This window comes from Prunus avium, chromosome 2 (genome assembly GCF_965620075.1).
Source record: "Prunus avium chromosome 2, drPruAviu1.hap1.1, whole genome shotgun sequence".
NCBI lineage: Eukaryota > Viridiplantae > Streptophyta > Magnoliopsida > Rosales > Rosaceae > Prunus > Prunus avium.
Window position 1 is genome coordinate 36,927,966 of NC_142285.1, and position 22,981 is coordinate 36,950,946.

The window sequence follows — 22,981 nt, forward strand, 5'->3', positions numbered from 1 at the left end:
AAAAAAAAATATTAGGCTCCATTTGGACCGAGGAAATCCAAATATGTTAATTTAGATGGCGTTATAATAACGTAAAATTCTTTCTTTAGAATATAACAATCCATGTGTTAAAGAATCTAGACAGGAAATGAAGGAAGAAAATAAATGGACTCAAATGATTTTTTACATGTATTCATTTCAAATGTACTGCATCTAATTATTTCAAATGCATTCGATCTCGTATTGTTCTTACTTTTGTACCAAATTTAACTTTATTATCAAATCCCTCCATTAAAATGAAGTCATAAGAAATATGCACGATATAATAAGCATCTTCAAAAGGTTGGCACTGGCAGACAGACATGATGGCACTGATTTGTTGAAGATGGTATCTAATACTGCCCTTTTGAACAGTATGTATTAGTGCAAGATTTGGAAGAAAACTGTATTATTCATTGCTGTGGCATTGTCTAGCAGAACAATATGTCAAATCTTTGAGAAAAAAAAGAAGAAAGATGTAAGCAAATGTAAAGCTAATGGTTCTTTCTTGCTAGCAAAGTGCAACGACGAGTTAATTTGTTACCAACTTGGATGAAAATTTTCATGTATATATGCAGCTGATGTTTGTAGACACGTCATGACCAAACACATGATGAAATTGGACATATATTTTATATATACTAATGAGTGTCAGCATCTTTCTATGCAATGTACATGGAGACCTTCATTCACATTGAGATGATGGGAAGATTTATATTAGCACTTCATATGCACTATGTGAAACTATGTAGTGACATGTAATCACTAGCAAGCCACACGTATTAGTTGAATTCTCATGTTTTTGGCATTTGGGAGGATTCGATCGAACCTACTAAGACATCTTACTTTACAGCTCGCTCCATACTCTCTTTTACAATTAGAGTCACCAATGTAAAAACTCCATTGATCTTTTTTTACACTGAAAATGGTCGTATCACCCGCTTATCATAATTTTAATCCTGACTCATTTATCCATTATCTTATCGAATAACGCCAATAATTATTACGGTATGATAATAGTTTGAGTGAAATAGGAGAAGAGGCCCAAACAGCAAAACTAACCCATTAAAGATCTGGGCCTGGCTACAACAGAAAAAGTGCCTTACCAAGTGCAGCCCAACTCAAGTAAAAACTGCTAAACAGTTAATATAGTTTGTCTTCTCATCAGCAGTGATTTATGTTTTCGGAGATGCAATGCGCCATGGAAGGCCTTTCCTGGTCAAAGAGCAGCGCAGTGCTTCTCAACTGGGAGACATACTGCTTGTGGCCTCCATCACCAAGACTCTCTCAAGCTCAGGCACTCGCAACCTCCCCGACCCTCACACCCTGTCACTCTCCGAGCCTCTTCTGCTTCAAATCCTCCGCGCCCAATCCCTCCACCCTTCCAAAAAACTCGACTTTTTCAAATGGTGCTCTCTCACGCATAACATCAAACACTCGGCGCGCACCTACTCCCACATCCTCCGCACCGCTTCCCGCGCCGGCTTCCTTCACGAGGTCCCGCATTTGCTTCACTCCATGAAAGAAGATGGGGTTGTGGTTGATTCCCAGACCTTCAAAGCCTTGCTCGACGCGTTTATTCGTTCAGGTAAGTTTGACTATGCGCTTGAAATCTTGGACATTATGGAAGAGGTTGGTGCTAGCTTGAACACAGATATGTATAACTCGGTTCTTGTTGCTCTGGTTAGGAAAAACCAGGTGGGTTTAGCGATGTCCATTTTGCTTAAGCTTCTGGAAGGAGGCTGCTCCTCCCAGGTACCCAATTCCATTGCCTCCAATGAATTGCTGGTTGCTCTTAGAAAAGCTGACATGAGGGTTGAGTTTAAGCAAGTGTTTGATAAGCTTAGAGAGAATAAGGGGGTTGAGATGGATAATTGGGGGTACAATATTTGTATTCATGCATTTGGGTGTTGGGGTGATCTGGGTACTAGTCTAAGCCTCTACAAGGAGATGAAAGACTCTAACTTGGAATCAGTGGGTCCAGATTTGCCTACTTATAATAGCCTCATTCATGTGCTCTGCTTGGTTGGGAAGGTGAATGATGCACTTACTGTATGGGAGGAATTGAAAGGCTCTGGCCATGAGCCTGACGCCATCACCTATCGAATTCTTATTCAAGGATGTTGTAAATCTTATCGAATAGATGAAGCCACCAACATTTTTAGTCAAATGCAGCTCAATGGATATATCCCGGATACCATTGTTTATAATTCTCTCCTAGATGGGTTATTCAAGGCCAGGAAGGTTAATGATGGCTGCCACCTCTTTGAGAAAATGGTTCAGAACGGGGTGAGAGTCTCAACGTGGACGTATAATATTCTCGTTGATGGTTTATTTAAGAATGGAAGAGCTGAGGCTGCTTACACCCTATTTTGTGACTTAAAGAAGAAGGGTCAGTTTGTGGATGGTGTTACATACAGCATTGTTGTGTTGCAACATTGTAAGGAAGGTCTGCTTGAGAAAGCGTTAGGGTTGGTGGAAGAAATGGAAAGGAGAGGCTTTGCTGTTGATTTAGTTACCATATCATCACTCTTGATTGGGCTGTATAAAGAAGGTAGGTGGGATTGGACAGACAAACTCATGAAGCATATTAGAGAAGGTAATCTAGTGCCGAGTGTTCTTAAATGGAAGGCCGATATGGAGGCTTCAATGAAAACTCCGCAGAGCAGCAGAAAGGATTACACACAATTGTTCCCAAGTAAAGGTGACTTTAGCGAGATTATGAGCTTAATAAACTCTGCTAACTCAACAATGGATGCAGACCTTGATTCAGAGGATGCCAGAGTTAAAGATGATGATAAGAATGTGTCCACTGATACTGATCAGTGGTCATCATCTCCATATATGGATCAATTGGCTAATCAGCTTAAGCCCATTGACCACTCCTCTCAGCTGTTTTCATTCTCTAGGGGGCAAAGAGTTCAGGACAAAGGGGAAGGCTCATTTGATATTGATATGGTTAATACATTTTTGTCTTTATTCTTGGCCAAGGGAAAGCTGAGCCTAGCTTGCAAATTGTTTGAAATTTTCAGTGATCTGGGTGAAAACCCAGTGAGTTACACTTATAATTCCATGATGAGTTCGTTCGTCAAGAAGGGCTACTTCAATGAGGCATGGGGTGTACTTAATGAAATGGGAGAAAAGGTTTGCCCCACAGACATAGCAACATACAATGTGATAATTCAAGGCCTGGGGAAGATGGGAAGAGCTGATTTAGCCAGTTGTGTTCTGGATAAACTAATGAAGCAGGGTGGGTATCTTGATGTGGTTATGTACAACACCTTGATTAATGCTCTGGGGAAGGCTAGCCGGATTGATGAAGTAAACAAGCTCTTTGAGCAGATGAAGAGTAGTGGAATAAATCCTGATGTTGTCACTTTTAATACACTAATTGAAGTTCATAGTAAAGCAGGCCGACTCAAAGATGCATATAAATTTTTGAAAATGATGCTGGATGCAGGCTGCTCCCCCAACCATGTTACAGACACTACTTTAGATTTTCTGGGAAAGGAGATTGAGAAAATGAGATATCAGAAGGCATCCATGGTGCGTAATAAGGATGATTTCCGTTGAAAAGAATTTGTTCTATTCAGTTCGAGTGTAGTCGAACAACGGATGTAGCTTATCAACTTTGGTCATTTCTCTTAACTTTGTCAAGGTAGCTCTGCCTGAGCAAGTGGTAGAGATTGTGGATCCCGTTCTTGTTCTAGAAAAGTAGAAGTGGAGACGAGCTCAAACAATTGTGTTAAGAAGGATAGGGCGAGGATTCGCATCATAATTGAGGAAAGCTTGAGTTCAATTCTAGAAATTGGTGTCGCTTGCTCTGCAGAGTTGCGTGGAGAAAGGTTGGATATCAGTTATGCCATGGCTGAGATGTCTGAGATCAGAAATGAATCGAATAGAGTAGAAGCATACTGGTGATATGCTGCATTAGCATGTAAATTTACTGTTTCCTTAAGTGAAAGAAGAAGCTTTCATATTTGATAATTTTACCATTTCCTTAAGTGAAAGAAGAAGTTCTCATATTTGCTTGATCAATAACCACAGTATAGTGGATAACTTGTTCAACCGCCGAAGTGCCCAAAATTTCCCTGATTATCTGTTAGTTTTTGCACTCGAGAAACAGGGTACTTAGCTGAAATATACTGAACAGGTTCTTTGTAGAATAGAAACTTCCAATCAAAAAGTTATACTTAGTTGCCTCCTCCTTTGCCATTATTCAAAACGCAGTTACATAGAATACAATGACTTAATACATAATCTCCTTCCGTAAATCAATTTCATTTATTGTCTGTTACATTACAACAATATGTATGACAATTTCCCCACAAGACTTTTCACTTCTCATGCCTACTTCTTGCCTATAAACTCTCCCTACATGCGGTCTTGCATATGCTCATTACTCAAGTACCACCAACGGTTTTCTTTCTACGCGTACCTGTTGAACAGAGATGAAATAAGCAACTGAGAGAAAAAGCAGGTGGCAGTGTGAGAAATAGGAATGCATTTTGACCTTTGCATCAAGGATTATGCAAAAATGACATTTGAATCTAATACAATGTTTAACACGAATAATCATAATCATAATTCAAGATCAGCTGTATATCCAGTTTCTCTTTTCCAATTTGGAGTGGGAAAATTGGGAGGAGGTGTTTCGCAAAGATGGTCTAGAAATATATGAGGAAGCTTTAACCTGTAAGACGGTTACAGCATTACTTCCAACAGATCTTGGCAACAAGCGATGATGGCTTGTGATCAATACATTCTGGAAGAATGTATTTTCTTGGGGAATTGGCTATGGAAAAGGTGGAAAACTAAGCTGCACAGCTAAAAACAAAATTCTAGATCCTATCACATAAACTTGGGTTGAAAAACTTGACAAGTTGTTTCAGAAAACTGCAACTTTGAGTGAATAGGCAGAAGTTTTGGGCAATGAAACATCTCCACATTTATGCAGGGTCATAACAAAAACAAAGTTATTATCATTTACAAATATGCAAGTGTCTCGTTGACATATCATAAAAGATAAGTACTATCATTTATATGTTCCTAGATCACTTAGCAACGTCTAGAATGAGCTAGGAATAGGGCACTGAAGTTTTTCGTTGTCCTTTAAGGAGTACGTACCTGCAGAGCTCTTGCTCCAGAGAACCTGACCATCGATAGCAGTGAGGTGCTGATCATCAAGGCGTTTCCAAGTTTTGATTGACTTGACTGCTCCCCAACCTCCCTTTTCGGATTTCTCTAAGCTTGCTACCACCACCCTTGATCTCCTATCCCATCCAGCCTTCCCATAAGCGTGATATCCAAAGCCCCCAGCATAACAAAGGTTTATACCAGATAGCTCCCCACAGAAGTCATTGAGGTGATCATGGCCTATGAAAGCTGCCTTCACATCTCCTGCTGCGACCATGGTTGTGAAGAAGCCAGAGTTCACAGAAGCAGAGCTAATTCCTTCCTGCCTCACTCCTGTAAAGTTTGATGAGTCAAAACTACCAAATTCTGGCAATGGTATGTGAAAGAATGTGAGCCCTGGCGCAGGTGCTTTCTGTGCCTGTGGCTTGCTCGTGTATGCTTTCTGCAGGGTAAAACAAAAAGTTGTATCAACTGTGTCATCAGAATTAACCAGAAACCAAGATACTTATTCAGTTTGAATATTAACCATCACAAAATAATCCATTGGTACGTATTATGCATGGGTTGATAGAAATGACTTGTGAAGGTATATGTGGTCCAGCAAAACTGGTGAACGAAATAGCGAGGTTAGTACCCGAAGCTTTGCAGAAGTTCGTTCGAACCAATATTGCTGCGAGGGTTTGATCCAACCGTAGCCACCTATGGAAGGAACCGTGGAGTAATCTCCACTGTCAAGGAAGTAGAGATTAAGAACCGATTTGTTTTCAAAACCAGAGCCCTCAACTCCGGAGACCTCCAGGTTATAGTTGCCAAAACCATCAATAACATCTTGGTCCAAAGGATTAACTTGAGCCAGAGTGTTCTGCAACCCAACTATGTGTTTCATCACCCCTTCCCTCGAAAGGTCGGATTCCTGATCATGATTCCCCAAAACAGCTGCCCATGGGATGTTGGACGAGATTGCTGGGGCATATGCCTCATTCAAAGACTTAGCAGCATCCGCGGCATCAAACCCAAATATGTTATCTCCTGTTGCACACAGGTCAGATAGGAAATCCAATCAGAAATGCAAGGACCAGAGCTAAATCAAAACTTGCTAAGCAAAGCATGCCTAACAGTGGCAGTGAGTGATTCATCTTTGTCAAATACCAAGGCACAAACCAAATTTCACTGCCCATCAGATAATAAAACAACCCATCCTATTGGCATGATCCCAGAGATGGGCAGTGAAATTTGGTATTATGAAATTGAACATGAACATCAGTTAATAAGGACAAAGAAATGAGAGAATAAATACCGGTGAAAACAATGAGATTGGGCTTCTCAGCTTGAATCATGCGGTGAACAAAGGCGGTGGTGTTGAGGTCAGAGCAAGTTGGAAACTGGCTCGGCAACACGTCCAAACAAGTCGTGGTCTTGCCATTCCCATAGTGCATATCAGCCACTTGCAGAATCTTAAACTGCCCATCTGACCCAAACCTCAGCTTCTTCGTCTCACCTCCTTTTTGGTGTTGTTGTTTTGCTGCAGCCAAGACCCAGATGGGAAGCAAAGCCGCCACTACCACCACCGTTAAAAATGGAATCTTTACCTCCTTCATTGTCATCTTCAATGCACCAATCTCATCTTGCAGAACCACAGTTGGGTTTTACTTATATGAGAGAGAGTCTGAAACAACCATTAGAAATTCAACACTTTGCATTTAATCGTTTCTCCAACAATCAAACAAAACTTTCAATCTCTACGCCCTTGTCCGCCTGTCTAATTTGTTTGTTGGTAGATATCTCTCACTGTATAATTTAATTAACAATAAATATTTCGAGACAAAATTGACAGAATTTCTGTAAGCATAAAGTGAGCTAATCAGCATGGCTTTGTGTCACTGCAAGTAGCTCACACAAGCTTGTTTTCTTGCTGGCACGTGCCAGTCCCTCATTGGAATTTCCAGCCATATTATAAAATGAAAATAACAAAAGAAAACTGTTGTACTTTTGGAGATGTCAAATACTAAACATCAAATTTAAATTTGATGGCTGATGTGGCAATTTGATATTTACACAGTTTTACACTCCACCTATATGTTAAATAAATAATTATTGTAACAGTCAAATCATTAAAGATAAAGAAGAAAAAAAATAAAAAAGAAAAATTATAAATGAAAGTAACAGCCATCTGTCTTTAAAAATAATAAAATATTTATTTGACATCTTGCTTTTGGGATGTCAAAAATAACAGCTGAACCTCCAACCTTCATTCCACATCAGCTTTGACAATTCGGTTGGAGTGATGTGAGATGTTATTTCTAGCTGTTAAATATCTATGTGGCACTTTTGACATATCGGTTGGAGATGCTCTAACACATGAATTACAATTTACACCTGACTACGTACGTATGTCTTGAACCCCCCCCCCAAAAAAAAAAAAAAAAAAAAAACCTACGCATGAGGTTGGCTTTCCTTTGTTACAGGAGAGAGAGACTTTCTCTGTCTTATCATTAAATATGCGTAGTCCTGCTTTTCTGTTCACTTTTTGACTAAATCAAAACCACAAGCAATCTTTTTTGGTTTATATAGAAAATACTTACCTCCTTCCCTAAAAGTAACAACTCCTATTTTACTGTCAATCATAATTTGATTCATTATTTTTGCAAATGTGTCAAATTGTAATTTGTAGAAAGTAGGAATGTGACCTTCCAGGAAGGGAGGGAAGAAGTGTCTGGTAAATATGTGTCAGCTCTTGCTTTGACACATTCTTAGTAAACAACGGTATAATAATTTTTTTTTTCTGGCTGAAATAGATGAGTGGAATTGTTTGTTGTAGAAACTATTAGAAAACAGTAATAAAGCTGTGTTGTATTATCAAAATCAAACACTTGTGTTGCATAGTTACTTGGTGTGCCTTGTAGGCTTTGGTAGTTCATTATATGTCTTGATTTCTTGCTGCAACTCGAGAGTGCGAATATGAATGATCATTATTATTTATGGTCAATACATGTCAGCTATTTATTTTGCTTTCAGCCCTCCGCATGTTCAACTGTGAAACACAATGAGAAATTTATGCAAGCCTTTAACTCATCATGTAGGGTATTGTAGCTGTTATACTGTTAGCTCTCATGGTGGTCAATATGATTGTAAATGGAAGCAGGTGCTGTATGGCAACTGGGTAGCAGCATGTCTTTGTACTGATGGGCAACAAAATGCTTTATAGCATGATTGTTAGGAGAGGTAAGAATCTAGCCAGGCAATCTAAAATAAGGCAAGTTTTCTTTTTCGTAGTCAACATGTTTCTGGTCTCCAATACTGCTAGGTCAAGAACAGATCTCTCCTTAAAGCAAATTTCAAGATCCTTTGTTTTTCAATCATACTGTCAAACATGTAATAATTAGAATCCTATACCAGCTGCTTTTCAGCTCTCGCAGGACAAATAGAGGGCCGAAAAGCACCGAGACCTAACAAGCCTAAACTCATTGAATTACCTCACTGTAAAACATTCTCTTTACATGTAACATACTCAAAGGTTTAATCTTTAAAGTTTAAAACAGTACACAGAGAAAATCTTTCAAACAATTTTACTAATTTTACAGCACTGGTAAAGTGAAACTATCATTTTGGGATGCTCATCTTATTTTCACCTCTAAGTTAGAGTTCTCTGAAGAAAGATCATGATCCATTAGCATAATTTCCCACTACTCATGTAGCTAAAGCACATGCCAGGACAACTCTTCCACACATTACCGGGGGATGCTACAGCCGCTAACACTTTAGCTACTATACCTTTTCCTTTGCAGCAGATCCACCTGTGGGATTCTGTTTGTTAAAAAGAAGGTTCCTACTTACCTAGAAAAGAAAGGGGGAGGGGTCCTGAAACTGTCTCTTAGTACACTGACAAAGCTAACAGCTAGCTGTCCATGAGAAGTCAAATATGTATTTGAAAATAGAAAGCTAATAGGTGATGGTGGGTAAAGCTGATTGCACTTTTGCATCAAATATTCCAATAAATGAGTGTTTAAAATGAGTAGAATAACTAGGAAACACAATGGTTCATCCAAGATTCCCTAGAGAAGGGAAAAAGTGACATTCAGTAATGTTAAAGTTCAAACACGGTGTAACCTGGGATACCAATGGAAGTTTTTGAAGTTTCACAAAAGTAGGCAAATGATATATATCCTGGTTATAGAGATTATTACTGCTTTTCTAATTCATTCCTGCTGGCTTCCATTGCACAGGTTGGGTCCATATGCATCCCAATTGAAATAAGTTCTGGAATGAATCGTATCTTGGTGATACTTTAAATAACTTGTCAAACAAACATCTTCATCTTCTGGTGTTACATCTAACAGTATAGACTCCGATCTCAAGTTCTTCGTAACACAACCAAATTTAAGAACAAAGCCAGATCTCATGGAAATTCCTCAATGTGCTAAACTAATGTCTGGCTTTTAGGATTTCAGATGTTAAAGGACACTTTTTTTCAGAAGATTCAGAACAATTCTGTACAATTTGTTACTATTATAAGGTAGACAGGTGGTCACAAATAAAATCCAACTTGCATTCATTTCTTTCAAATAAATACCAGTTGATGACAACTTTGAACATAGGACATTATAAGACAAGGAAACAGATTATGGATAAAAAAACAAATAAAAAAAAGTAACAAAGCATAACACACTGCAAGAAACATCAATTAAGCATTCTTATCTTTTCCTCCTGGGGATGACTTGAACCAAGGTATCCACACAGAGGTTGTCTTCTGATACCGCCTGTATGCTTCTGCTCTGTAATCTTGTTTCAGCATTCGCCGTTCCACAAGAGTAGTCACATAAGCTAAACACATTGTATTGATGAGAGATCCAACAAAGGCCCATCCATGTCCCAGGCTCCATGCAAATATAACTAGTCCCCACCACCACAACTGCTCTCCAAAGTAGTTGGGATGCCGTGAATAACGCCACAACCCTTCATCAAGATTGGGGACAACTGGCTTTCCAAGCTCTTTCAGCTTGTTGTTTCTGCTTACAAAGTCATGGAGCTGCGTGTCGGCACAGTATGCTACAACAATGCCAGAAATGCAGACAATGACGGCAACAATATCCCATATGTTCAGTGGCACATTAACTGAGTGGATCACATACATTGGAAGGCATACCCCAATCAGAAAAACCTACAAAGATTAAAAAGAACCATCAAGAAAACAAAAAAGCAGCCATTTTTCACTAGCTTGGAAGCTCATTGAGGCAATTCAGCAAACACTTAAAGAGCACTACCTGCTGAGAGAGGTAGACGGCGAAGAAGGAAATCCACCACCAGTGCTTTCCATACTGTGAGCTCATATCGGTGAACCTCCAGTCCTCTCTTGCACCCCATTGCCAATTTTCCCGCCTAAAGTAGTTGTGGGAAAGCCTGAGGCTCCAAACCCAAGTCATCAAAACTACGATCGTTGAGCGCCACCAGTTATAATCAGCCAGAGGGTGAGAGCCATAGTAATGAACAAGCATTACAGGTATCACAGTCCAATACAAATCGATCATCTGCACCAGCCCAATTATATAAACAGTTCAAATCGGAAGCTGAAACTAAAAAGAACAAATTTTGAACGAACATTAACATACCCAGTGGTTTTTTAGAACTTGGCTGATGACCCAGAAGAGGACATTGACGTTGAGGAAGAAGAGGACATTGGCTAAGAGAAGAGGGTGGTGGTAGCACCACGCCCAGAGAGGAGAGAGAATCCCATCGGTTTGGTGATGGTTGTTGCTGAGGAATATGAGGTAGAAGATAATGGAGGGAAGGGGAGCCAGAAATGCTACGACTGCATTCTTCAAGTTACCACCAGCCATGGTTGGTTGTAGAAGTAGGCACATCAACAACAGAGGAACAGAAGCCTGTTTTTATAGTCCTAGCTAGTTCCTTTCCTACTAGCTTTTCTTTTTGTTCTATAACGTTTCAAAAATCAAAAGAGGCCCTCCCATGATATTAGAAAGTAGAAAATATGCAGATGATTCTTTCTCTTTCTGCTTGGTGGGTCTGTGAGATCCCTCCAATAATAATCATTAGCACACCTATTATCATGTCAAAATCCATCCACTCCATTAAAAATGTCCTTTCATTTGGTAACTTTAAGCATCTCTTTTATTCCACAAATAAATAAGTCTACGCATCGAGAGATGTAATTAACAACGTGATCAGTAAATATGACGTGCATAACATTACAATGGAGAGATATAATTAACAATGTAGTTAATAAATGTCAAGCGCATGGAGAGATATAATTAACAATGCGATGCATTTAACATTACACGGTTATGATGAGGATTCAAAAGCCTACTTATGCTTGTCAAAGTGTTATCTTTTACAGTTGAAATATTTACTGCGGCAAAAAAGGGTCAATATGACAAAGAGAGAGGGAAAAAGGACTAGATATACAGTTGTCTCATTGGTTATTGACATTTGAACTTAAACCCTGCTCAAATAATTAATCAAGTAATAATATTCATCAATCATAAGGGGCGTGCAAAATACACATAAAAATCATCTAATCCCACACAAAATATGTAATTATGAGATGGTTAACCATGGTGTTTGCAATGATGCTGCTTTGCAGCCCATAGTGGTGTGAGCAATCATATATCCTCACATGCCACCCCCCACATTAGGCCCTAAACCCTAATTGGTCCCCCCCTCCAACTCTCCTCCTCCTCCAACTCTCTCAAATTTCCTCCACAATCTGCGCCAGAGAAATCAAAAGCTAACTTATTGTACGGCTGCATGCCAGCTTCAATGTCCAAGTCCAATCACACACCAGCACAGCACTTTATAAACACATAAAATAAAAGCACAAAAATGTGTTCTTTTCTTCTCTCCTAGCATGCAGAGGTGGGTCGGCGGATACAATAAAGCTCCTTTTTGCTTTTGGCATGCTGTATATTTGATTAGTTTAACCAAGTTATAAATCCAGGCATGCAATGTATTATACCTAATTCTGTGTTAGCTTGTTATCTCCCGCATTTACACTGGAAAATGAACATTGCAGCTTTGATTTCTTGGAGCCATAAGGTAGTACTTTGGTGGTTGCAAAATTATACACAAAAAAGCATAGCCCCTTTCTTTAACTTGCTGCTGCCACCTATCACAACACATGAGATAAAGCATAGCATGTAAACTGTATTTGAGTACATAATCACGAAACAGTTCCAGAAAAGCATATGAAAATGATTATGCAATAACATTACTCCTATTTAACATTGTTTACAAATTAATTCCCATTAGTTTGTCACTTTTACCCCCCAAAAAAAAAGGAAAAAAAAAGAAGCTAATGATAGACATGGGATTATCTATTTATATAGATGATAGGAGTTTGGTGAAACTTTGAAAATGAGAACAAATACTCTTATTTAAAATAGGGAGCTTCACTAATATACCCAAAATAGGGGCTGAAATTATTATTATAAAAAATAAAAATAAAAACCTCCACAAGGAATGCACTTTAGAAACACACCCAAAACTCATTTACTACATAAGAAATTGGTGCTGAAGTTCCTATAAATTACGTGACTGATATTGATCAACTTAAAAGAAGCTCAACACAAAAAAACTTAAATAACACCCAAAATAAGCCCAACCCACTTTTATAATTTAAAAAACCCAAACAATTCATTAAAAACAAAACGTCTTGAAAATCGTAGCTTCATTAACGTGTCATGTTGATTAATGATTGTAATGTTCCACACCTTTACTGTCATATTGATTAATGGTTGTAATGTTCCAATCTAGGGTAATAACACTGCTAGTTTACTATCATGTTGAATAATGGTTGTAAAGTTCCAGTCTAGGGTAATAACACTGCTAGTTTCCTATGACATCCTATTTCTAATGCATGTCTACCCTTGTAATGTTCTAGTCTAGCGTAATAATATTGCTAGTTTCCTATAACATCTTATTTCTAATGCATGTCTACCCCTTTTAATGTTCCAGTCTAAAGTAATAACACTACTAGTTTCCTATGACATCCTATTTCTAATGCATGTCTATCTCTGTAATGTTCCAGTCTAGGGTAATAACATTGCTAGCTTCCTATGACATCCTATTTTTTAATGCATGTCTACCCCTGTAATGTTCCAGTCTAGGGTAATAACACTGCTAGTTTCCTATGACATCCTATTTCTAATGCATGTCTACCCCTGTAATGTTCCAGTCTAGGGTAATAACACTGCTAGTTTATTGTCATGTTGATTAATGCTTGTCATGTTGATATTTCTAATACATGCCCACCAAAAAAAAGATGAAGAAAGAACAAACCAGACCAACTCAAAACAAGCCGAGCCTAGATTGGTAATACTATTATGTCATAGAAGTACATTGTTAATACTTTGTCATAGAAGTACATTGTTAAACAAAAATGAGATCCATAATTGAAATAGTAACAAAAGATAAATCGATCATCAATGCTTAAAATACATTTCAAAAATTAACTAAAATTCGAAGAGAAATACATAATTGAAGCAAAAGATTAAAAATCTCAAGTCCAAACCAAACGACGACGACGATGACAACGATGACAATGGTGACGACAATGACGATGACGATGTGGCGAAAAAGGAGTAGAGCTCAAAGATGAGGAGTAGAGCTAAAAGCATTTGATCGAGGTTCGTTCGAGGTTCCGAACAATCTAAAAAATATATATTAATAGAAGCACGGTTTTAGAACAAGAAATCGAAGGTGAAATATTGAAAATTGTAGATTAGAGATGAAGAATATAGTTGGACTTGAGACTGAGCTTCAATGGAAGCTCCTCTTGCTCCAACACCGAGAAAGCACCAGTGAGAAAGGAGAAAATAAATTAGATTTGGTTTTTTGGCAGATCTGGGTAGATTTGATTTTTCTCTCTCAAATCCATAGTACAAGGGCAATATAGGTATTTTACACACACAAATAAACTAAAAAATAGCTATTAAATTGAAAAAATTGACAGTTGTCAAATTTTGGGTGTATTCATAGTTTTTAAATGGTATAGGGTTTCTTTATAAGACTATATCTAAGATTGGGTATATAACTAAATTTGTATTTAAAATAATGCTAAAGAGGCCAACAGGGTCATTCCAATGGAAAAAAGCATTGACTTGCAAACCAGTGGTCTCAGGTCCGAACCCCCATAACACCTTGGTAGTGTGTGTGTGTGGAACCCTCATTTCCCCTTGTACACTAGCAAAACGACACTAAGGGCTACAGTGGGCTGTACCCCAGTGAAATTTTTTAAGGAAAAAAACATCAAACCTATATAATTAACTTGTTTTAAATATCGCATAAAAAATACTTGTGTTTTTTGGTCTGAACCACGAGGTGGTCCTGGATGGGCCCCAACTATGGGTGGCACCTTTAAGCCTTAACCACAACCCAGACTAATCCCCGCTCACACCGAGTCGACCCGTAAGGGGTAAAGTGCTGGGCAAAGTGGTAACTCCATACGAGAGTAGGGATCGAACCCGTGACCTCTCTTAAGGAATGAGAGTGTTGGACCACTTACACCAACCACCTTGGTTATAAAAAAATACTTGTTTTAAATATTAGCACAATATATATTAACTTATTAAATTCCAAAAACTTTAAATTCTTTATGAATTTAGTTGGAGAACAACAATAAAAATACAAATTAAAATTGGTACGCTTTCAATTATGTTGTTGAACATATTTTCATTTTGATAATGTGTTTTTCGGTTGCATTTAATATGTATTTTTTTACTTATTATAAATTATTCAATAGAGCTATGAACTAGCGTGATTTATATGATTTAAGGTTTACTTTTATTTCTAGAAAGGAAATATAAACTGTAAGTATCAAAAAAATGATAATTAGATTTTAAGCTAATAACTTTAGCTAGCCCATCCATTGAAAAATCCATGGATTCCGCCCTTCCCTTGTAGTTTGTAGTTTAGATTATCAGTTGTATTTATAAAATAAAATAAAATAAATCTAATACTGGCCTCTTCGCAAGTGCTTCTGCGCCTGCGAGAGGCTTTTTTTAAAAAAATTTAAATTTATTTTTGAATTAAAAAAGATAATGGGTAGTTGTGTTCTATAAAAATAGGATCCATTATCTGATTTTTCTGTAATTTTTTAATATGAAAAAGTATGAATTTACCATATTATCCTCATTTAATTAATAATTTCAATTCTTAATGTTTGCATTAACTAAGGGCATTTTCTGATATTTTGAATGTTTTACCATTCTCAGCCTTTTGCTATAATGGATCCTCTTTTTATGAAACACAACTACCCATTATCTTTTTTAATTTTAAAATAAATTTAATTTTTTCTTTTAAAAAGCCTCTCGCAGGCGCGGAAGCGCTTACAGAGAGGCTAGTATATATATAATAAAACTAAATAATTAAACGAAAGTCAATTAAACTCTATGTCTATGTGGAGACTATTTGAAACATTAATTGGCATGAACACGCGCAAAAAGCTAGTTTAATTAAAATTCAAGACTATGATTAACTTACCTTAATCAACGAACATGCATATAGGAGGAATTAGAGTTTAATTAGTATAAATCTCTTTACAACCTTATCTCCTTTCAACCATGATTTCTATCCTCAACAAACAAAATCAAAGAATTTTCCTTAAGGTTTCTTAAGTGTATTTCATTTTATTACTTCATATGAATTGTTAGATTTTTGAAAGTAGGATGTAAGTTTTTCCTATAGTGTTTCCACTTATTTTAATCTCATGGTCTTTTTGAAATGAAAATTTTGATCCACTTATTTCTAAATCTAATTTTGAACATGATCAGAGGAGTTAAGCATTATTTGGCAAAGTTGTTGTTTAAGTTCTTCGCTAATGCTTAAATTACTGATTTTATCTTTCATTTTGCATTCAGATTTATTATGTCAAACATTTCTACACTTATAGCATGTTGGGATCGCGCTTTTTTTTTTCTTCCTTTACTAGCCTTTTCGCTAGTTTCTCCTGCGTATTTCTTTTTCTTAAAAGTTCTATATGGTTTTTTAGGCTCAAACTTAGACTCGTATTTTTCATATTTCTTAGTCTTAGTTCCCCCAAATTTCTTTCTCTTTTTAAGGGTTTTTATGGGAATGAGATTTTATAGGTTCAAAACCAAACTGCTCACAGAAATCGCCTAACTCTTTTCTTCCTAGAGTTTTTTGCTTATCAAGCTGTTTCCTCAATTTCATGTCTGTGCAAAAGGCTAGTCCTTCTGCGCAGATTTCAAAGGATAATTGTCCATAGATATATGACCCATAGGGGATGACACCACCATTTTTATCTTTAATTCTATTCCTAACCTTTTCAACGAATAAAATTGGTAGTCCAGAAATAAATTTCTCTTTCCAAAAATCAACATTGCAGTCTTGTCTCATGAATACATGTTGTGCTGCAATTCTGTAGTTCCTACAAAATGTAGAGTAGTCGTATAAATGAGTGAATTTACTGCATCTTACTGGTAAACGTTTTCACTTTTGATTACTCCAGTTGCTGGATCCTGTACACTCTGCTGGCCAATGGTCACCTAGGCGTTTAGGATTTGAGTCCTTGCCGGGTTGCTTAGGTGGAAATCCCACCATCCTTTTAATTGACCTACAAAGCTTGCAATGATAGCTTCAGCCACCCTCCTATCTCTATTACCTTTTATCTTAGAGGCTGTAGCGTACATCATCATATGTTTCATTGTATTAATGATATGATATTCTGTCAGACCATCAATATTCCATTCAATTATGGAGCTTCCGTCATACTGAGTGGAATTCCACATTCCATCTTCTTCAAATTGTAAATCTACTAGTGTGGGTCTAGGGTAGTAGTTTTTAGTTTTGGCAGTTTGAGTGATTCTCTTATCATTTGTTAACCTATTAATTTCAGGTTGCTCTTCTTTAAACATTGTTTCAAGGTCATCTATTTCTCCTTCAATGAGAACCGACACTTGAGGACCCTTTCCTTTGTCTGACAGATTCAATCCTGATAAATTTTTTTGCTAGAACGTCAACAAAGTTTTCATCTTCGGACAATGTTCTTCCCATCTTAAAGTTTTTATTATCTAAAGTGGGAGGTGGTTTTGAAGAACGCTTGACTCATTTCCTTGGTCTTTTTAGTTTCTGAGGGACCTGGTTCGGATTTATGTTCCTTTGCAGAAACAGACGTTTCAATTCTAGTAACTTGCTTTCCTAGAGACTGTAGAAATAGGTTGGTGTAGTTATTTTGCTGAATAACTGCACTTATACCTTCTTTACTAGCTGTGCAAAAATATTGGCACTATCCTCAAGGAAAATGGTTTCTTTATAGGGAGCGGCTATCACATCCTTTTGTTTAATCACCATTTCAGGTTGATGTATGGCTTTGACTGACTTCCCATCTTTAGAAGTGTAAGTCGAGAACGGACTTCCTATCATTTCTATATGACTCCTATATTCAAGAATGTTATACTTCCTAGCACACCAATCTAACCACGTAAAGAAAAAACAATTGAATTTCTTTTCTTTCATAAAGGCGGTGTGAGCTTTCCAGAGATGGTCTTGCCTATGCTTTTGAAAGGTTGTTTCAAACAAGATTCTTTTATTCATAATCTCATTACTCAGATAATTCCTTTTTATCTTTTCGTGTTCGATTTCAAAGGATTTTATCATATTTATTTCAAATTTTACATCTGTGTGGTTCTAGGTTAGAACTAGAGGGTGCTAGATCAATCCTAGTTTTTCTAGCGCTAGAGAATTGTATCTCTACTTCTCCATCAGCGAATTGTGAGATCCGTGTAGGCTTTTGACTCTCAAGGGGCTTCCTTGGGGCTACTTCATCCAAAATCCACTTTTCTGGTGGAGTTATATCACTCCACTTTATCATTTTTGGGACTACTACGTTTGACTTTTCAAGGTTGGTTTGGAACAAGGTAGTCTCACCTTTACTGTCTAAGTCTTTAGCTTTGGGACAGACAGTGTTCATAACCTTATATGAAACCCTATAAATGATTGCTAGATTTTGGGATCCTAGGTCCATATCATAACCCTGAGTTTGAATATTCAACGTTAAGACTTTTAAGACATTTATATCAGAAAGTGCAATAGAAAAGTTTGGAAAGCAGTTAAAACATATCGGGCCTTCCCCTAAGGTTGACTTAACTATTCCTAATAAAGAATCTGTGAACTTTCTATGTCTTCCATCTCTTACACATAGCAAGATTAAACTGGGCAATCCTGTTCTGGTAAGTGGTTTCACCGCTACTTGCACCAAGCCTATGTGCAAATAATTATATTTTCTATCCAGATGTTGGTCGATTTGATGCTGAGTGAATAGCTGGAAACTGTCATTTTTATTAAGGACTGATATTGTTTTTTCAACAGTTTTTATCGCATAATCAGATCTGAACTTAAAAGAGCCTTTATAATATATATCAGTTATGGGTACTCTACGTATATCCCAGTTGCATAAGTCTTTTTCTACGTCTCGCATGGTTATTTCTTGAGAGTTTTTAACTCTTAGGGTTTTATGGCTAGAACTGCTACTAGAGCTTGCTTCTCCGGAAGAACGGGTAGACAAGATTCTCCTAAGGCTTGCCATTTTAATATTTTGGGTGTTATGCTTTCTTTTTGTTCTCCTCCTAATTCAAGGTTGCTAGTCCCTGCCTAGGTCTCTCAACGCCTTACGCCTCTCTAGCAACAGCTAACGAGCCTATCCGACAACTAGACAACTCGATGACTATTGAGTAAAGGAAACTTGATAGAAAAACTAGAAGATTAAACCTGCAAAACTTAGTTAAAGCCTTCAACCTATCAACTCATCTAGGGACTTTCGCCCTCTGATACTAGGTACTGGCCCAGCCTATTATATATATATCCCCTTCTATTGAGGGACTTGAGGGACACACTTTAGGATCTCCTATGAATTTTTTTTTCAATGATCCAAACCATCTTTTTTTTAAGTCTACATTCATCCTTGCAAAAAAAAAAAAAATTAGAGAAATCGAAAAACGTTTCAATGAATACGGTGCTTCAAAAAAGTACTAAAATTTCAATCATTCAATTGAGTGGTCAAATGATATCGGATTCAAGTGATTTTTTGTATAAATGATATTTGAATGAATATCTACAAAATAGACAATTTGAATTAGTAAAATACAATATAGAGTGGACTTTATAAGGGTGTCTTTCAAATAAGCTTGTTTGAGGGATTGCTCAATGAAAGCTCTCTATGTATATATATTTAAAGAGTATAGTAAATATATTCGAGCAAAATTGGGTTGGGATTGAATGAAATTTCTGTTAAGGCCTAAAAAAGTCACGGGAAGCCCAAAGACATTTAAAGCCCAATATAACATATAATGTTGGTCATACGTTAATTTAAGCTGTATTTTGAGAATTAATTTATGAAATAAATATAAAAATAGTATGCATGCCATGCCAAGCTAATAATACATTTTTCATATGCCAATCATCTACCAAGCTCACATGAACCCAAGTCATGTGGTTTACAGGGCATGCATGAGGTATTGTGGTGTGGAAGGTTACGGAGGTCCACAAGGCCCATGGAAGCTCTTGGATAATGGAGACTTTAGGCTATCTACTTGGGAGCACCAAAGTCCAAGCCCATTACTCGGAGTTCTCCAATGTGGGTGAGCAAAGGAGATATTCTTCAAGCACCCCCTATTACCCACTGGAATCAAGCCAATTCCGACACTTCCTTTTACCCATAAGAAATAGTTATTTTTTAATGCCTACCTTTACTTGTTGGAAATAGGAATGTCCTAATGCCCCCTTTTACCCATTGGAAATAAACTAACTCCAACACTTCTTTTTACCTATTGGAAACCAAAGAGAGCCTTCACCTTCTATAAATTGGGAGGCATTGCCTAGGCAAAACCAACCCCTCTTGGTTGTTGCAAGCCTCTTAGCAACCATGATAACTCACCTTTCTTTAGCTGCTGCAAGCATTTCAGTAGTCATCACAGTCATTCCTGAGCCATCAACTTCCATCCTTTGACTGCTACAAGCATCCCAACAACCATTGACCAACATCTCTTGGTTGCTCAAGCACCTCAGCAACCATCAAACCACCTTCCTTCCTCCCTTCGGCAGCTGCAAGCGTTCCAGCAGCCATCCCAGCCATTCCTCAATTATCACAACCATTTCTTCTACTTTCTCACCATTGAGATTCTCTATCTTCCCTATAAAGCCTCACCAAGCATAACTCCAAGCTTTTCCTTCCTCCTCATACCCTTCCAAGTTATAAACACCATAGCCTTCAAGCCTCAAGATTTTCCTTCCATCCTTCCACCTTTAAAACTCATAAATCTCTCTAAAATCATAGTCACAAACACCACAGCCTTCAAAGTCTTAAGCTTTTCTTTCCTCAACTATGCTTTTTGAAACCCCATTCATTTGACTCCTATAAGCATCCCAATAACCATCATAGCCAAACAATCAAACCAATGGCGGACCTATTAAGGTGCAAGGAGGTGCATCTACACATTTCCTCGCTGGAAAAACCACTTTAGGTGCTTCAAATTGCCCATTTGCTCAACTGGTGTATAAATTACCTTATTTCCATTTTCAACATTTAAGTAAATGTCTTTGTCCTCCTTTTACTTTCATTTATTTTTATATTACTCTATTTACTTAAGTTTACAATGTAAATAAGGAAACACCCCCCATTTGGATTCAAATCAAAATGCTAGAAAATCAAATTCCCACCAAATCAAAATACGAAAAATTGGTTTTAGTGCAAAATGCGATTTAGGCTAAAAATGATGGCTCATTAAGTCAATATATACTTCATACTAAAATTCCATAAAATCAAGTTTTCTTGTTTGATGTGTAAGGAATAAAAGCTGCCAAAAATTATCATGAGAAAATGATTATTCTGAAAAACCATTTTTCATACTTAGTCAATATTGCACCTCCGCTAAAAAAATTCTGGGTCTGCCAGTGAATCAAACCACCATAGCCATAGCTTCAAACAATAAATTCTCAACACCCAAACTCAAGTCAAACACCAAGCCAAGCACAAGCATTCTCATTTGCTAAACTTGTGGGTCTTTAGCTCCCACACTCCAAGTTCTCATGTCAAGCTCTTATAATCTCATATCAACATCAGGAAGTCATCTTCAACCATCCAGAGCACGACCAAGCAATTGTCAAGCTGCTGGAAATCTACTAAAGCCACTCATCCTTTATCTCTCTCTCTCTCTCTCTCTCTCTCTCTCTCTCTCTCTCTCTCTCTCTCAAAAAGCTCCATTCCAAATCTGAAACACCCATCTTCTCAAGCTAAGTTGAAACCATAGTCATTACCCTTTTGGTAAGAAAACGTGTTGTGTAGATTTCAGCTGCACCAAAATGGATTAAGCTGCATCCTCAACTTGTGATACTCGCAAGTGCACGAGCCGTTTGGTAGTATAGCATATGTAAGTGCGAGGTCGATCCCACGAGGATTGGTGATTGAATGATCCAATTCAGTTTTCCTACACAAAACAGAAACAAAAAACAAAGAACATGAAAGAAGGAAGAAAATAAGAAAGTAACTCAAGCAAATAAGTTCCCAAGTTCAATTAGATTAATGGATTGATTCTAGCTAAAGTATGATTAAGTCATGGTGTGTGGTCATAACCTTGTGTTCTTAATTCCCTAATTTGATCATTTGTTGTCTAACCTAAAATTAAGCATTAGGAACCCATTAAGCATAAAAGAACAATTTAAACAACCAAGTATGTATCTAATCCCTGTTGTCGAATGTCCATACATACTCTTCCTATTCATAGTTCAATTCGAATTAAAGCATGGTGTATACTCTTAATTCAAACCAAGATAGCTAACATGCAAGCCTAAATGGTGATCAATCATTCAAACTAGCATATTAACTTATAAGCATAATGAATAAGAACATGAACCATAATTGAAACTTGGAAACTAATCAAACTTGAAAAACTAAAGAAAAGAATTTACATAATGAAAAGTAAAGTGGAACTAAGAAAAACTTAAGAAGAATTTCAGCACAAATATTTCATTACAACAATTGAAAACTAGAAAATGAAACTAAGAGAATTTGAGGGAGAGAAGGGAAGGGAGCTCTAGAGAAGTGTTTGAGAGCTCCCCCCCTTGGGGTGTGTTTACAAGCTTAGAGAACTTCTCTATTTATAGGCCTAGGGGAAGTGAAAATCTGAATTTGATATGGCTAATGCATACAACACTTGTATTATAAAATCTTGAATTGGTTGATGCACTTGACCAATAAATCCCACCAGCAGCCCTAGCTCATCTTCATGTCACCATGACCAAGCTTCCAACCAGCTCAATAGCTCATGTCTAGCTCACCATGACCAAGCTTCCAACCAGAAACAATAGCTCATCCTGAGGTCAGCATGACCAGCAACTTCAAGGGCTTACGAATTGGGCTTCCCTTAAGCAAATTAAGACTTTAAGCACTCAAACTTGAAGTTCAGAATGTCTTCTTTCCAGCCATATATCATTTGGGCCAATCCAAGGTCGGAGGAGGAAGTTAAGGCCAAAACAAATTGCTAACTCATTTTGCGCGCAGATTAAATCCATCCTGAGCATGGCTCTGTGTTTGCTAGGTAACAGACTCCATATGTATTCAATGGGGCTGAATTTTGGATATGTTATAGTACACACCCATTGGAACAACTTTCATGAAGAATGTTGCCTCATCCGAGCTATGTAGGTTGCTGAAACAAAGCTTGCAATATGACCTACGGAACTGGACTGGCAGGGGGCTGTAGCCAAAATGAGTTTGTCTCTAAGCACTTCTTCCCTTTATCCAAATCAGGCTTTAACATGCATGGATTGCATCATTTCCTATCCAAAGCCATCATTGTTA

The 22,981-nt window shown here is 37.4% G+C and overlaps 3 protein-coding genes across 4 annotated transcripts; 1 reads left to right on the plus strand and 2 right to left on the minus strand.

Moving 5' to 3' along the window:
* Positions 1–1,193: 1,193 nt before the first annotated feature.
* On the plus strand, positions 1,194–4,220 carry LOC110765503 (Tetratricopeptide repeat (TPR)-like superfamily protein). The gene has a single exon (XM_021968634.2). It carries the CDS (start codon positions 1,213–1,215, stop codon positions 3,589–3,591), a length of 2,379 nt encoding a protein of 792 aa, XP_021824326.1. The 5' UTR covers positions 1,194–1,212; the 3' UTR covers positions 3,592–4,220.
* Positions 4,192–7,011, minus strand: LOC110765504 (putative inactive purple acid phosphatase 29). Of its 2 annotated transcripts, XM_088248834.1 has the most exons (4): positions 6,452–7,007; positions 5,789–6,183; positions 5,146–5,596; positions 4,192–4,456 (listed from the first exon to the last, which is right to left on the minus strand). In XM_088248834.1, exons 1-4 carry the CDS (start codon positions 6,756–6,758, stop codon positions 4,422–4,424), a joined length of 1,188 nt encoding a protein of 395 aa, XP_088104960.1. In that variant the 5' UTR covers positions 6,759–7,007; the 3' UTR covers positions 4,192–4,421. The 2 variants fall into 2 exon arrangements, with proteins under 2 accessions (XP_088104960.1, XP_088104959.1); XM_088248833.1 differs by lacking the exon at positions 4,192–4,456 and having other exon boundaries at positions 4,942–5,596; positions 6,452–7,011.
* Positions 7,012–9,676: 2,665 nt separating this feature from the next.
* Positions 9,677–11,190, minus strand: LOC110765494 (3-oxo-5-alpha-steroid 4-dehydrogenase (DUF1295)). The gene is made up of 3 exons (XM_021968627.2): positions 10,761–11,190; positions 10,416–10,679; positions 9,677–10,312 (listed from the first exon to the last, which is right to left on the minus strand). Exons 1-3 carry the CDS (start codon positions 11,010–11,012, stop codon positions 9,836–9,838), a joined length of 993 nt encoding a protein of 330 aa, XP_021824319.1. The 5' UTR covers positions 11,013–11,190; the 3' UTR covers positions 9,677–9,835.
* Between the last annotated feature and the right edge of the window lie 11,791 nt (positions 11,191–22,981).

Bases quoted from the DNA above. Each gene is read 5' to 3' on its own strand.
- LOC110765503 (XM_021968634.2), top strand. From the start codon at position 1,213: ATGCGCCATGGAAGGCCTTTCCTGGTCAAAGAGCAGCGCAGTGCTTCT.
- LOC110765504 (XM_088248833.1), bottom strand. From the start codon at position 6,758: ATGACAATGAAGGAGGTAAAGATTCCATTTTTAACGGTGGTGGTAGTG. The intron at 6,184-6,451 runs GTATTTATTCTC...TGTGTGCAACAG, and splicing joins CAATCTCATTGTTTTCACCG to GAGATAACATATTTGGGTTT. The intron at 5,597-5,788 runs GTACTAACCTCG...TTTACCCTGCAG, and splicing joins GAACTTCTGCAAAGCTTCGG to AAAGCATACACGAGCAAGCC.
- LOC110765494 (XM_021968627.2), bottom strand. From the start codon at position 11,012: ATGTGCCTACTTCTACAACCAACCATGGCTGGTGGTAACTTGAAGAAT. The intron at 10,680-10,760 runs GTATGTTAATGT...GGGCTGGTGCAG, and splicing joins AAGTTCTAAAAAACCACTGG to ATGATCGATTTGTATTGGAC. The intron at 10,313-10,415 runs GTAGTGCTCTTT...TAATCTTTGTAG, and splicing joins CCGTCTACCTCTCTCAGCAG to GTTTTTCTGATTGGGGTATG.